This window comes from Gigantopelta aegis, chromosome 14 (genome assembly GCF_016097555.1).
Source record: "Gigantopelta aegis isolate Gae_Host chromosome 14, Gae_host_genome, whole genome shotgun sequence".
NCBI classification, from domain to species: Eukaryota; Metazoa; Mollusca; class Gastropoda; order Neomphalida; family Peltospiridae; genus Gigantopelta; species Gigantopelta aegis.
Window position 1 is genome coordinate 50,233,657 of NC_054712.1, and position 17,234 is coordinate 50,250,890.

The 17,234-nt window shown below is 35.1% G+C and overlaps 1 protein-coding gene across 1 annotated transcript in view; it reads right to left on the reverse strand.

The window, feature by feature from the left end:
- The window catches only part of LOC121389564 (splicing factor 3B subunit 3-like), a 38,766-nt gene continuing 21,532 nt past the window's right edge, over nt 1–17,234 (reverse strand). The window contains exons 21-28 of the mRNA XM_041521240.1: nt 10,039–10,247; nt 9,175–9,457; nt 8,332–8,544; nt 7,924–8,022; nt 5,249–5,392; nt 4,750–4,854; nt 4,146–4,241; nt 1–2,029 (exon numbers count right to left, since the gene is read on the reverse strand). Of these exons, the coding sequence (XP_041377174.1) occupies nt 1,985–2,029; nt 4,146–4,241; nt 4,750–4,854; nt 5,249–5,392; nt 7,924–8,022; nt 8,332–8,544; nt 9,175–9,457; nt 10,039–10,247 (1,194 nt within the window). The 3' untranslated portion in view covers nt 1–1,984. The remainder of the gene's footprint in view (nt 2,030–4,145; nt 4,242–4,749; nt 4,855–5,248; nt 5,393–7,923; nt 8,023–8,331; nt 8,545–9,174; nt 9,458–10,038; nt 10,248–17,234) is intronic.

Here is a 17,234-nt window from a genome sequence, read left to right on the forward strand (position 1 = left end):
TTGATGTGGAATATTTTATTACAAACACATAAAACAGGTGTGAAATGAGGTGTATGAAAATAATGGTAGATACAATGAACAGGTAATTTACAGAACGTGCCCATAAAGCTACTTGTTACTAATGGTCCTCTAATACAGCACTAGTGGTTTCAATGAACAAAGACTAGGCCTCTAAAAAAAAAAAATTTGTTTGCATAAACCATGTATGGGTCATGCAAAAACAAATCCAGATAAACCAGTCTTTTTTTGCGCAACCCTTCAAAACCATTGAAAATGACAATTTAATGTGCAAATGAAAAAAAGGGAAGAAATGAATGTTTTATTTAACGACGCACTTGACACATTTTTAATTACGGTTGTATGGCGTCGAACATATGGTTAAGAATCACTCAGATAATGAGGAAACTTTGCTACTGCCAAGCAATAGGATACTTTTCCAATTAACTGCAAGGAATCTTTTATATGCAGCATCCCATAGATAGAAAATGTCGAAAAAAGGTTTACACAAAATTAGATTTGTGAGCGATGCTGAAACAACTATTGGTCGCACAATTTTCAGAAGCCTGAGACACACATATATCCAATTTATCAAGCCACCATCGTGAATGAAACACACATTGCAGCGACCTGAAATGCAGGGGTGAGCCAGCAATCAAAGCATACAGAATGGAACAGTTTTTGATCCTGCTGAAATGTGGAATTCCTGAAAATATCTACAAGATTTTATCTCCCTGGCACAATTATTTTCAGACTAAATATATTTTCCATCATGATTGTGCTCAAAAGAAAAGTATTCTTTGGTCATGAGTAGTTCGTACAACGGTAACCACTAGGTTATTACAACATACCCAATCATAATTCCTCAAAGTTCCGAAGATGCCTGCAACCCATATTCTAAAACAGTAACTGTCTATAAATAATCCCATATGACATCCAGAATCAATTAAGCCATCACAAAGTGCTATTTATTCAGTTATGTTGTTAGCCTCAAATTACACTATTGCAGTAAACATCTCAATTTCCAAACAAACTCACAAATATAAGGATTAATCATGATTTGATTTAAAGCTTCAATCTGCAGTTTAGTTTTAAAGTGACAAGTCCGTATTTATAAACATAATGAAATCAGATTTTACTTCCATTTTATAGTTAAGTATCTCCGAGAAGTAATGGTTATGGAGACTAGCTTGGTCTACTTGTTTAGTTCAAGCAAAAATATTCTCTGGAGAAAACTTGGGAGTGTTTTCTCTTTTATAGATACATCACCTGTCCTCAAAACTAGTGCATATTCCGTACGGTTAGTAGAATGGAAAGAACATCCCAACAGCCAATGGGATGGCCTAAAATTCTTCTACTGCACACTCCTTCCTGTTCCAGTCATGTTGAAAAGATATAAAGTATTAAGAGCCTTATCTTTTAAACCATGCAGCTTCCATGAACTGGTTTGGTGTAAATATATCACTTTTTATTGAATTTTTTTTTAGATGATCATCAACAGGAGTAAGTGTAACCCAACAAGCGAAAGCTCAATACAAAAACTTACAGCTAAACACTATAACCCTTCTAACATACAACTTAAAAACTGTTGGTGAAACAACTTTTGCTGGATTTTATCTTCCAATTTCAGTAGTAGTTGGGGTTAGAGGATGCACTTTTTATATATATACAGGTACAGTTTCCGCAGCATAGTGGAAATACTACCCATTCTACGTAACCGTCTCCTTGTTATGCTCCCATCCAAATACCTATTGATATTAGCCAGCAATGTTTTTTTTGTGTTTTATTCACATGTTCGTAAAAATACAAAGTATTTTTTAGGATAAATGCTGACTAATGTCAAATATTAAGGTATTTCAGATTGTTTGAATACTTTTCACGTAACATTACTGCTGAATATCTCAAGACTGCATAGAACATGCTTCCTTGGTCCTTGGCGTGGCATAACGTAGTTTCCATGGAATAGTAGCGTTATTAGCCTCGTCTTCTAGAAAGCATATCTTGTTCTGATATCTTCAAGTTTCTTTGACACCTGTAAGAAAAATATAAGCAAATTAACATCAGTTTCTTTTATCCATTGACAGCAACACAATGTAGTAATTTGGTTTTAACCTTCTGACTACTGAAGGCGATATATCTCGCCCGACGTCACGTCAGTCGATATACTGTACACTGTATACAGTGCATTCCCCAATTCATATTTCCCGCCGTTTTGCACACGACACTCACCGGAAACGGAAATATAATTAAAGAAAAAAGATTTTTTTTTCAAAATGGTGGCTTTTGTTTTGATTTTTTCAATTGAAAATACCTTTTCAGCAAGTATTTTCGCTTGACAACAATGGCGGCACGTCGCGGTCATTTTCAGGGATCGATAGCTGATTGTGACAGCTAATTTGATAATAAATTTGATCGTTTTACCGACAACGAAAATGACCAAATATTGCAATATGAATCTTAGTTCGGGTTTAAAAAAAAATTCTGGTCAGAAAACCACTGTTATCGGGAATAATGGACATAAATACTGGACAGCTGGCCACAAATGCCCGTAAGTAAACGCAACTTTTTAAAAATTTTGCCTAATTTTAATCACCATTAGCCGATCTAAAAATAATAAAAATTACAAAAAAAGACACGAAAATAATACTTACCGATTCATATATGAATTTTATTTCATGTATTTATAAAACATTTAAGTGAATATATGTGAGTAAAAATTATAAACTTGTACCCACTAACGTGGTTTTTGTTAAAAATTAATCCAGTAGTCTAAAGGTTAATGGCATTAAAAAATACACACATATGATATCCATACATAATTAATAAAACGATAGCAGCAAATGCACAGATGACATACTGTTGAATATAGCCAGAAGGGCAATAGGCCATTATCATATGATCAACTGCTCTATCACGGCTTTAGATTGCATCGACGTCGAGGCGATAAACGTGCCCAAAATACAGATGCCCAAATTAACTACAACCATGCTGACATAAAAATATTTCATCCGAAAACCACCGAAATGTTAAGTTTAATTGCATTAAAATAGCTTGAAATGCATTTATGAATATTGACAACTCTCCAACAGCTATCAATGACAGTAGTGAACTAACACTACTTTCCTGCGCTCAGAAAAAACAAAAGTCCCCATTGTGCCCAAATTATTGACATCTAAAGCTCAAGTCCATTACATCCTGTTACAACATATAACCCCATCACTAATTTATCCCAAGCAACTAGAAAAATAGCCATTATTTGTCATCCCAAAAGTGCTATCCTGTATGAAAGAGCATACAAAAGATTAAAGGGACATTCCTACTTCGCTGCATTCGTTTCCCACTAATAAAATATTTCTACGATTAAACTTACATATTAAATATATTTTCTTGTTTAGAATATCAGTGTCTGATATTCAATGTGTTTCTGGTCGTCTTAATATTTGTAAGACGCCTAAACTGGATTTTGTCTACAAATAATTTTGTACGTATGAAAATATTATATTTCAGGAAATAAAATAAAATTTAACCTAGTACAAATATTAGAACTATCAGAAACACGTTAAATATACAGCCACTAATATTTTATGAAGAAAAATATATTTGATATGTAATTACAATTGTTAAAAAGTCTGTTAGTCGATAACATCTTAAAATTGGCAGCAAACTCAGGAATGTCCCTTTAAAGAAAACCGTGTTTTAATACTTTGTGAGTTAGTGGTGCTACAGCTTTATCATTCTCACTTATTTACATTATAACATTTTATTAGCCAGAGCTCCTGCACACAAAAAAACTTTGTTTTGTTTAACAACACCACTAGAGCATACTGATTTATTGATCATTGGCTATTGGATGTCAAACATATGGTAATTTTGACACAGAGGGGAAACCCGCTACATGTTTTCATTAGTAGCAAGGGATCTTTTATATTCACCATCCCACAAACAGGATAGCACATACCACAGCCTTTGATATACCAGTCGTGGTGGCACTGGCTAGAACGAGAAATAACCCAATAGGCCCACCGACGCAGATCGAACCTGAACCGACCGCGCATCATGCGAGTGCTTTACCACTGGGCTACCATCCCGCCCTCTGCTGGACAATGGAAACCAGTATAAAAGAAGACCATTGTGTTTCTGTTACGAACCTCACTGGGTGTTCTCTCAAGCTCCTCGGCAACACTCTTCTGTTTGGAAATATCCAGCGAATTAAACATCTCGCACAAGTCGCCATCAAGAACATTCTACAAAATAAGCAAAACACCTGCATCAGATAGAGATGGGTCACAACATTTAAATTGGTAATGTAAACAACTGCAAATAAAATAAAAAAACAACGTATAGAGATACACCCCTCCCCCAAAAAAAACCCCAACAACAAACCAACCCAACATTTGTTCAACGACACAACTAGAGTACATTGATAATTAAAAATCAGATATCGATGTCAAAACACATAAACAAGCACTTCCACCTGTATTTGACATATCAATGGTTGTTAAGTTTAAAAAAAATAATAATTTACTTGGCCATTTAATGTTAACCTGTCTGTAGATAAGTCAATATTGCAAAAAGTAGCTTGGTGGCAAATGAGATTCCTTTATGACAATGACTAGTTGCAAATGGCTTAAGAAAACAGGACCGAATCTCAACAACATTGTAGGTAATCAGTTTTATCTGATGGAAGACAAATGTGCAGACTAATAACAGGAAGTTACTATAAACTATTCTAAGATCCCATCTGACAATTACCTTGATTGGATAATAATATGAACGGAATCCCAGGTGGTCACGTCCACACAAGGGAGGGTACTCTGATCTCATGTACATTTCTAAATGCTGGAAGAAATCGTGATCCTATAAAAAAAAAAAAAAATAAAAAATCAAATTAGAAGGGAGATATAATATATTTTTAAAATACCATACTTAAACAAAATTTACTTTAAATGTCAATTCATTCATACTACACCATTTGATGTAAGTTTCAAACGATGTGACATGTTTATGTTTTACCATTTACCATGTGTAACAAGAGGCTGTCAAATTATCAAATACATATTTTTATTTATCTTTATATCTTCGCTTTGGAATATTCTAGTGTTCATATCATAGATCACAAAAATATAGAGGTCCCTAAGTAGCAAAATATAACCAAATGCACTTTAATTTATTATAGATTTAATGACAACAATTAAAAGCAAAGTTTATTAGTGACTCAAGATGAAAATATCTGAAATGTTTGCTGACCAACCTCGTGTGATGTGAATGGCACCAGCATTCCTATAGCACCAGACAGCGTCGTGTAGACGAGGGACTCGGAACCTCCAGGTATCAGCGTCGCCTTCTGTAGAGACGTAATCACTTCACCAATGTGGAAACTCGCAACTATATCGGCCTGTTAAAAACAGAACGTCTTCACATTAGCACGATCAACAGCAGAAGGTAAAAACTAGAAACTCGCAACTATATTGGCCTGTTAAAACAGAACGTCTTCACATTAGCAGAATCAAGAGTAGAAGGTAAAAACTAGAGGTACAACACAGCAACAGTAATTCTAAAATTTTAAATGTATCGACATAATCAACCTACTGTCTACTTTACAACAATATTTTAAGTGTTTTCATCCATCGGTCCCTGCCATGTTAAATATCGATTTTACCAGTTCATTCATATCAAAATTAACATTTCTTTTTAATCTATACCTACGATCTGGTTAGTCGGAATGGGATTATTTACACTGATAACACCTAAGATATGATAATACACATGCATGGCTGTTAACAAAAGTAAAATGTTGTGACTGAAATTTCAAGGTACAGGGCATTGCCCTGGTTGGGGGTTTAGATGGCGGATGTCAGTGCCATGATTATATCACCATTCAAAATGGTAGTGTTTTACATGACAATTGTAGTCCACTTTAAATATATTTCTCCCAACCCAAACCCTGTTTGTTTTTTGTTTTATTGGACAAAAACATTAATTTGATGGGTCCTGCAGTGAACCTATATTAATAAAAATAGTCCTATTAGGCTGACATTTGCTGGGGTGTTCTTTCACAAGCTACGGACATTTTTTTTAAAGTTTGCATTATTACTTGATATTATTTATTTAGGCTTGACCGCCAGCTAATGGACGGCAAATATAATATTCAAATACATTTACATCGGGTCACCGTAGTCTTATTGCAAATTCATTATGGTAGTTAAAAATTGGGGTAAAAGCCAATGTCTGATACTGCATTACGCTAACGTTGAATAGTCCTCTGTTGATCTTTGTGTCCATTTAACAATACGTAACGCAAAATCTTGCAGTTTTAATACCCCTCTCGCTCGTGTAACGTTTTGTGACCATGTCATATTTTACTTTGGGGTCTTTAGTAATACATATATGTTAAAATAAAACGGCAATGATTGGTTGCATACTTTATTAATTAACATTACGTTGCACAATAACCCCCCCAATTACGTTTTGTCACACATCCCATAATTCCTACTCTCCTTAGTGCACGTTGAGTAGTTCTCGAATGACCCCATTATTCAATCGTAAATAATAAATAATAAAGAAGTAACATTTTTAAAAAGTTAATTTTTCACCGGATCAATTTTTATTAAGTCTCAATATCTATAATACGCAATCTAATAATCTCCCAGCAGAACTATTACATTGTAACAGTGTTCAAACTCGCATGTGCTGTTAGTTACATAATGTGACATCGGGTACGGCCATTACTTCAAAGGGAGTGAGTAGCACATTTAAATTAGGGGTTTTTTTTCCACTTAATTTACAACTACTGTAGTAACGTTTTTTTTAGGGGGGGTTTAATTACAAAAACTGTACCAAACATGATTTAAATTTTTTTTAAAATAATAATAAAATATCTGAAAAAAAGAGTACGAAACATATGTACACACCTTTTTACAAAATAAGATCGTCTGCTTAAAATAGCACAGCAAATGGTAATGCAGGATAATACTTTTACTTTCTACGTCCGTAAATAGCGGATTGGACGTGTTGCGATAGATCCCAAATATGTGTTAACGCAAATGGATGGATTAAAACAAAAAGTTATATTCTTCTACCAAAATTATATTATATCAGACAATGTAGGCATTATTACTAAAAACTACTGTATCAAAACAGGATACACCTAATTTGCATATCCAGGTCAGAGTTGTTCGTCATGTGTTCATAATCGATCGGAAAACCAAAACGAAACTTTTTCGATGTCATTTTTTTTTTAAATATACAATTAGCTAAATTTGTAAACATTTTTATGAGTTCAAGTGTCCACGATAAGAGCAACTTTGGGAATCTTTATTGTGAAACTGTTGGGTTGAAGGGTCTAATTGGGGAAAAGTTTGATATTGGATTGGGAATTTACGTTAGGGGAATGGGGCCGGTGAACGGCCCCAAAATGTATAGTAGTTTATACCCTGGGATGGGTCCCTAAAGGGGGTCAGTGGGGCAAAGAAAACGTCCGAAGCGTTGACATTACGGAAACCGAAAACGGCCTAAGTGATTCTCATTTAAAAAAAAAAAAAAAAAAAACTGAAAAATAATTTCCACAATTTCTCTGACGACGGAAATCCGTCTCACGACGGACAGTTAACAGCCATGCACATGCGCATTTGACACAAAAAATTACTCATTAAATTTATTTTTTAGATGGGGAAATAAATATATATCAAAATATACAAAAAAATTTAAAATATAAACACCACCACCACAAAAAACCCTCCAAACCCCAACATGTGGTCATCAAAAATGAAATGACAAGTGAAACAATATAGTAAAGTTCAAAGGCCTTGTTCCTTGAAGTTATCATACGTTTCATGGCAGAATTGAAATTAGAGTAATTTTCCACAACACACATGAATCCGGTAGATAGATTATATATCTAATAAACAGTATCTTTGTTAATTTTACCTTCTGTGACGCACCACTGAGAAGACCCCGGTCCCAGAGTGCCTTGTTCCCAGTCGGATCTTCATCAACATCATCAGACACGTCCGTTGGAAGGCGGATCTGATTATAACAAACAAGACAATTATCATTTACTGTTATACGTCACTGCAGATTAACTAGTACAGTAAGTGAAACAAAAAACAAATGATTAAGAAATGAATCCTTGGCACAAAAACATTAACAAAACATTTTAAAGGGGAAGGGGTACACAAACATACCCAAAATCCATTATTCAATCAGTTGTTTACAAAATCTTTACTTTTTAAAAAAATTTTTTTAGATGTAAAAGGTTTGTTTCTACGAACATAGTAAATTTTGTTTTACTATTTTTTTCTTCTGAACCAATCAAAATTAATAAAAAATCCTTACTATAGATATATTTCCAAATTTGTCTGCACCCGCTACGGTGGTGTAGTCGAGTTGACAAGAGCAGGTAATCCAGCGCGGGTTCGTATCATCGGCAAACACGATCAGCTGGTTCTCCTGTCGCTTGTATCGGACAAAGTGAAAACTTTCCTGGACGTCAGCAACCATCACTCGGTTTCCCAACGCATGGATCGACACAATGCAGTTCGGAACATGCTGGTGGAAAAAAGAAAATAAGAATGAGCAAACACTAGCAGCCTGACTAACTATAAGAAAAGGAAAGGAATGTTCAACAATACCTCGACATATGTCAGGAGGAAACCTACTGCTACCACATTAGCAACTTGTACCGAAAAAGCAGCAAGGGATCTTTCATATATTTGCACTGACAGGACAGTACATATCAGACTTTGGTGTACCTGTCATGTAGTTCTGACTGGCAAAGGAAAAACAATAATCCATCCAGGGCAATTGATCCTGTGACATCCCGCACGTCAAAGAGCACCCCACCACTAGGATAAATACTGTCCTGACTGACTGCAAGTCTCACAGCTAATTTGTAAGTTGAATTTGGCCACTGTGCAGACAGAAAACATGATGCAATATTACATTTAAATAGCTTCCACTTTCTGATTTCAGCAAGGTTTCTGAAAAAAAGGAGCAACCCCCCCCCCTCCCCCCACCTTTCATCAATTTAAGTATGTAAACGAAACTGACATACACGCCAAAACTGGATTGGTTAAAGCATGTTACTGAATATCTAAGTCGGCTAATAATATATACACAATAATCGGCAAATTACTGTTCATTTATTAACACATAACGTTTTCTACTAGCAACGCATACCTTGTTTTCACATTTCCTCAACAGTTTCTTCTTTCCCAGATCATAAACACGTAAATATCTGCCAACACCAATCAACGCACGGCCCTGAAACGCACAGATAGCTCCGGGTACATTGTCAACAGTTGTTTTATGAAGTAGTTCCAGTTTTGAGCCTTGATTGGTCAGATGGTATGTATAAAGAAAACCGCCAGTCAGAGATCGTGGGTTCAACACCAAGTCACGCGACACGCCCACTATCACAAACACCTCATCCGGCTTGCTTGAGAACTTCACAAGTGCTATGCTGTAATTAAAACACACAAATCTCAAATATAAAAGAAATATGATGCATTGCTAAGTGTACTCTCAAAATTCGCTATGGCAATGAACAATGCATTCCCAAAATTAATTAGCAATTTGCCACACTATTGGGTAGTTACTATTTTATACCCAACTGCCATAACAAAGTAGTCTGAATTAAAGGAATGGGGTGAATGTATATGCATGTCTGTGCGTCAGTGTACACACACATGCTTTATGTATTCATGTGAGTACATAATATTATATCTATTGTTATACAAACATAGTTCTGAAAAGATTGACACACATAATAACCAGTTTAAAACAATCAAAATTGCATCAATGCATATAAAGACATTAAAATATAATTTGATGTTCACTTTTAAAAATTGACTGAATTCCGTTTCTCAAAGCAACCCAACTGACCTGTCAACTCGATTACCATTATCCTCTCTCATTGGGATATTCTTCTCTCCTTTCCCACTCCCCTTTCTCACATGAAAAAATATCGATTAAAAAAAAGACAACAGATCAGGTTTCTGCTAAATTAATTGTTATGTATGATTTGTTAAAGTATAACCGCACCTGTGAGCTGCCTCGTTCTGTTCGAGCGAGATCTTGTCGAGTGTCTCTCCAGTGATGGGGTTAATAATTCGGATTATCGATGCCCACATCCCCGGTCCGGCTTTAGGAGCCCCGAAGATGACCTCTGACCGATCTTCATTCAGGAAAGCTGCAGCCATCTCGGCCGCCAACTGTTGCTCATCCTCCTGCTGAGCAGCTTCCACCATTTCCTGAAGAAAAGAACCAATAAAGTTTGTTTTGTTCAATGACACTACTAGAGCAGTGATTTATTGAACATCGGCTATTGGATGTCAAACATTTGATAATTCTGATAGTCTGAAGAGAGGAAACCCACAACATTTGTTTTAGTTGTAGCAAGGGATCTTTTATATGCATCATCCCAGTCGTGTAGCACTAGATGGAAAGAGAAATAACCCAATGGAACCATTGACGGGAGTCGATCCTAGACCAACCTCAAATCAAGCGAGCGCTTTACCACTTGGATAAACAAAAGAGACATAATACTAAAAGTTCTAAGAAAAGACAATATTTATTATGTTTAAAAGTAGCAGGCTGCCGATATCAAAGTATGGAGTTATTTTAAATATCTGCCTAAACAATGTCACTATCAGGGATCAAAATGAGCATGGTGCCTGGTAACCCATGTACAGGTTACCATACAATACACACCAAGTAACGTAAAGGTAATGACACATTTTAAAAATTTATAATTCCCACCATCCTTCCTTCATAAACACACTGATACTTTGTTATTCATTCATATCACTGTTCTCGATATACTGATTGTGTGTGTATGTGTCATGTGTGTCGTTGTGTGTGTGTGTGTGTGCGTGCGCGCGCAATTCTGGGAACATTTTGTTTTCAAAATTTTGATTAGATGTTTTTAGTGAAACTGAAAATTGATTAGCAACTATTATTTACTTTTCTAAAATTGTGTAGCAATCTCTGAAACCTGCGTAGCAAATTGCGATGCGATATTGAACAAAACCTTCCCTGTAATTTACATTAAAAAGCGCACAAATAAAACACTTACAAGTGATGGTATTTTTTTTGTTCAAAGAAGTTTGTGAACAAAGTACCATTTTCAACTTTCTTGACATGTGTAACTTCCTGGTAACCTGAACGACCGTTCTCAATTGATTTCCAATGGCTGCACTACCTAATTTATGGTGATCTGTACAGTGCAGTTGGCATAAGAGTTACAACAGCTGACAAAATTCGCCAGTTGCTGAAACACCCCCATGATATTGATTATTTAGTGAAGATGAATCACTGGAGAAATTAACATGTGTTTCGATATATTCTCAAGTACCCTTCAATGTAATGTCTTTGTGAAGTGTCTAACACTTGGAGAAATTGATGTGTATGGAAGCCTCAGGATAACTCTCTCTTTTCTAGTAAACATGTCAATGCAATGCATTTGGAAAATGTGATTATTTTTTATTATAATTTTTTGAATTATTTAACCCTTTCTGGCACTTAAATTGCGACAGACAAAATTCAAGTCTTGTAACTGCTCTGAAAGACATTAAAATAAATATAGATACATATACACGTTTACTACACACCACCACCAACAAAATTGGGCAATATGATTAACACCCACACTACAAAAAATACTAGTAGAAATAAGACACTTCTAAACGAAAATATTAGGATACATACGATGAACTGTTTAGGCAAACAGCGGGCAAGACCACAAAGTCAATGGTTTTCTCAATGAAGCCAGTTACCACAGTTCATTTAGCATTTGTCAATGACCAGCCATAACCGTGTGGCTACCAGGCTGGTGGTAAACAATGCATATATGATAATAACTGAAACAATGGTAAACTTTTGTGTTTTGTTTAACGAGACACTAGAGCACATTGATCATAGGTTAGTGGATGGTTAACTAGCCAGACTGAGTCATCAACCCTCTGATTGCTGCTGTAAGTAAGGATACACAAAATAGACCTTATGAAACATTTAATCTGAGATTCAAATCTTCAACGACATCTCATGCATGCTATTTGTTAAAGCCTGACAATCTAATGGGAGTCTCGATTCTAGATTCTAAACATTTATAAGATTGGACCAATTTGAAATTTGAACAACATAAGGAACATCCACTGGACATCAAATCTTGCCAATAGTAGCTCAGTAAGATTTAACTCTGGGCAGGATTCACTGCCTGAAGCAATCAAAGAGAATAAATAAAAATACAAGTGTTTCTTCCAGGATTTAACAGTCTAGGTATGCAAGCGCCCAAGCATGCAACTCGAGAACGTTAAAGATGCGAGAATGCTAGCGACCTACTTTATGGTTGATTTTGCATAGTTATTATATTGTTAGCAAATAGTTCAAATATACAGTTCAGCTGGGTCTACCTAGGAACTGGGAGGAAAGATCATAAGTCTAATTCTGTCCTCATCTTTACGACTTAGACTTGGGCTTGGGCTTAAAACAGTCAAGTACAGACAAGCTATATTGAGTCTGGCCTTTAATATTAGTCACCAAATTCAAATTTAATGTGCTAAATTATGAATTTCATTCTAGTGTTAAAAATGTTAAATGAACCACCCATAAACCACTTTCAGACTTCACACCTACCTCGAGTGATCAAGGTTTTTAAGTTGACTACTCCAAGGCTTCTAGAATTTTATAAAAATCCAATTGCCATGGGATGAATGATTTTTAAAATGTACTAGCCATGATTAAAAATTCACTAGCCCTACTTTAATACAATTTTACTAATAGTAATAATCAGATATGTCACCCAAAGAGAGATTGAGCTTAAAAATCCATAGATTGGGGCCAGTATATTCATATTTACAAAATATGTAACTGCAGCATTTGATATGCGTTTTTTCCCACTAGCTGTCGGGCTAGTTATAGTAATTATTTACTAGCCCAACACTGAATATCACTAGCCATGGGAGTTGGGCTACCATAATCTAGTAGCCCAGCACTCGCACCAACATACAAATATATATTTTTATATAATCTTTGTCTTGGCTAAATACCAGGAATGACTGTACATCCAACAGCAAACCAACGATGCCAGCACCACATTTAATTTAGCATTGATTTACGATCACCCTGAGCCGAATAGCTACCAGGCAGAAGATACGCAATGCAACACATGAATTCTGAGGAATTAAATGTCTCACATATAAAAAAAATATTTAATGCAGAACAATACTGTTCATTAAAGATTTATTTTGAGGCCTCATCCAAATCCTTTAAACATTTTCATTCAGCAGCCATCTTTGTTTGTGGGAGTTAAAATGCAAATGCTAAAACTGTTTTAGATATTTCTCAGCTTATACGACGACAACTTACACTAAAATGCTCAAACGCACACACACACATGCAAGATCTGGGCAGTATACTGTATATACCATTCAATATCGGTATTTTATCAATACCAATTTACTGTAACAAACAAATCTTAAAATACCGAAATGTCGGTATTGAAAAATGTTTCCCATCATTTAATAAAGAACTAACAATTTATCCGACAAATCCAAAATGTCTGAAAAGAAGAGTGGACGGATATTGTTCTATTCCTCAGAAAAACAGGTGAGTCTTAACTCGAGCATGCATTTAAAGCAGTCCATATTGGTATAGGTATTGTGTCAATACTAAATATCGTAACAATACCAAGGTAAATCGCCCAAAATATACTGATACTGAACCTGAAATTTCAATAGCACCCAGCTCCAACACATACATATTTTTAAAGTTTTGTTGTGGCTAAATACCAGGAAAAACTGTACATCCAACAGCAAACCAACGATGCCAGCACCACATTTATTTTAGCATTGATTTACGATCACCCTGAGCCGAACAGCTACCAGGCTGAAGATACGCAATGCAACACAAGCTGTGTCGAACCTGATGTAGAGCAACATTGTTCATTCAAGATTTATTATGAGGCACAATCTAATACTTTAGTCTTGGAAAAATTAGCGTTCAGCAGTCATTTTTGTTTGGTGGGAAGTAAAATGTAAGTCCTAAAACATTTTTTCATATTTTTTTATACCAACAAATGCACGAACACACATATTTTGAAGTTAAAACAGTTCTGTTGTGGCTAAATACCAGGAAAAACTGTACATCCAACAGCAAACCAACGATGCCAGCACCACATTTAATTTAGCATTGATTTACGATCACCCTGAACCAAATGGCTACCAGGCTGAAGATACACAATGCAGACACCTGTATAATATACCACATAATAGGGCTTGGTGTGTTAAAAGTTTGTTTTGTTTAAAGACACCACTATGTAGCATATTCACTTGTTAATCATTTGCTATTGGATGTCAAACATTTGGTAAATTTGACATTTTCCATTACTAGCAACGATCTTTTATAGGCACCATCATACAGACATTATAGTAAATAACACGGTATTTGATATACCAGCCGTACATAAGGTGAGTGCTTTCCCACCGAGTTATGTTACGCCCACTGGTAATGTAAACACAAGACAACAAAATAAGCTACAGACATCATAAACTGTTAATAGTTTAGGTGAAAGCTCTTTAACCGACCGAGTTACGACTAGAAAGCAAAGCAGGCAGGTACACACCCTTAATGATTAAACAAATGATTATTTTGAGACATTTCCATTTTTGCTCAAAGTTATACTTAAAATAAAGTAAGTTTAATCTCCAATATATAGCCACTTGTGGAAATGCTAACGTTTTACATATTCCCAAAATTAATGATGACCCCATTCATTAACACCATGCATTATTGAATTAATTCTGTTGTGGCTAAATACCAGGATACACTGTACTTCTGACAGCTATCCAACGATGCCAGCACCACATTTAATTTAGCATTGATTTACGATCACCCTGAGCCAAATGGCTACCAGGCTGAAGATACACAATGCAACACAATACTTCTGTGGAATGAAATATCTTGAAAACCATAACGTAATGACAGTTGCATCCACATTTATATAAAATAAAATAAAATCACAAACACAAAAAAAAACAATTTTTTTTTATGGAAGTTGTTTTACATGTTTGTGCAACTATAAATCAAGTTTTATTGATGTAGGACTTACAGTTGAGCACGAAATGTTAACACTGAACTAAATACAAAAAGTAATCAATATATCTAGCCTTTTCACTCGGTTGTCTTGTCATCAAAAACAACCTCACCCCCTTTGAAAGTGTAAATAATTAAAAGGCGATCTCTGTATAGTTAACAATCTAATTTAGCAAACCGAATGATGAAACAAGAATGAAAGAGAAAAACAAGACGTAATGAATTGAATAACTTGCAAGAAGTTGACTGTGCATGTGGAGAAGCTACCAGACTTCCCATTCCTCTCAGTGTATTTACATGACACACATTCAACACTGAGAAGACAAACCTTGGCAATCAAATTAAGCCCAATTATGGAAACATTACTTGGGGCTAAGCAATTCAAAGTTACGAAATGTAGAATGCATGCATGTCTGGGGTTTTAAGGTTATTTTTGTAGTTTTAAAAACAAAATCCACTGGTCATTATCCTTGTAATTTTAAAATTTTACTTTCCATGATTGTATAGAGAGTTCCCTGACAGGATACAATACTTAAGCATTGACTCTTGACAAGTGATTTCCATTCAGAAATGATTGAGAATGAATAAAGAGCACAGTGTTATTCAAAATTATGTGGTGAAAAAAACAATATACTCAGCATTTTGCATGTGTATAACTTGAACCAATGCACTAAAATACAATATTTTAAAACGGTTGTTGTTGTGGCTAAATACCAGGAATAACTGTACATCCAACAGCAAACCAACGATGCCAGCACCACATTTAATTTAGCATTGATTTATGATCACCCTGAGCCGAATGGCTACCAGGCTGAAGATACACAATGCAACAAATAAAAGCAAGAAAATAAATGAATATTGTGACATACTTTTGAATGTTAAAACATTAATTACAGGTAAATTAATTACAAGTAACATAAGCTTAAAGCTAAAATAAAGCAAAACCTCTTGTTTGTTTAATTTCTGTTTACAACAGCTTCAGAATAGCCCGATTAGCCCAATAACCACCACTCTATAATAGTAAAGAAAGTATTCACTCAGCTGTTAAGTTTTAGGAGAGTATAAAATCTATCACCGTGCAATACAAATTTCAGTACATCTTATCCATAGCTTCATGCGAACGCTAGCCTAGAACAGTTTCAGGAGTGATCTTCATCTCGACTTGGTTTTGCTCAGGACAAAGAATATTGTCAGTGCACTTCAATAACTGATGCAGGACCTAACCGATCAGTTCCAATTTATTTTGAGGTCAGACTGTTTTAATTGGGCTCAAGGTTGCAAAAAACTTGTACTCAAAATAAAATGGTAAAATCTGTGTTATAGAAACACTTGCAGGAGTCAAAATGCAATCCATATAAAGTGTTACACACACGCTCAACATTTATAATGACCGGTTTAATTAACATTCAAATGTGGGCACGTACACTAAATCCTACATTCATGATTAACTGGTTCTGTTGTGGCTAAATACCAGGAATGACTGTACATCCAACAGCAAACCAACGATGCCAGCACCACATTTAATTTAGCATTGATTTACGATCACCCTGAGCCGAATAGCTACCAGGCTGAAGATACACAATGCAACAAATAAAACCAAGAAAATAAATGAATATCTTGGCAAACTTACTAGTGTTAAACATTAATTACAAGTATATTAATTACAATAACATAGGCTTAAAGCTAAAATAAAGCAAAACCTCTTGGTTGTTTAATTTGTTTACAACAGCTTTATAGCAACCTGATACAAAAATACACATTGGCTATTGAGTCACAAAAGGTAATCACTGTTTGGAATGTTCGTGTTTATGCTTATATATTTCATACATAATAGTCATAAACACACACACACACACACGAAACTAGCAACACAATCTAATGTTTTATGCTTTCAACAAGTATATGGCCTTTGTATTAATTTTGTTTGTAAATAAGGGACTAGAGAAATATAAAAACAATAACCAATTTCCCCACAATGCGTGTATAATCAAGCTACAAATTTAGCACGATTCTGGGCTTCTGCAATCTCACATGTTGGGTGGGAAGTGTATGATTACAAGACGGAATCTCAAAATATCTATATAAAAATCATGTTTACAAGATTCTGACAGTAGCCTAAAAAAAAATATCCCCAAATTCAGTATCGT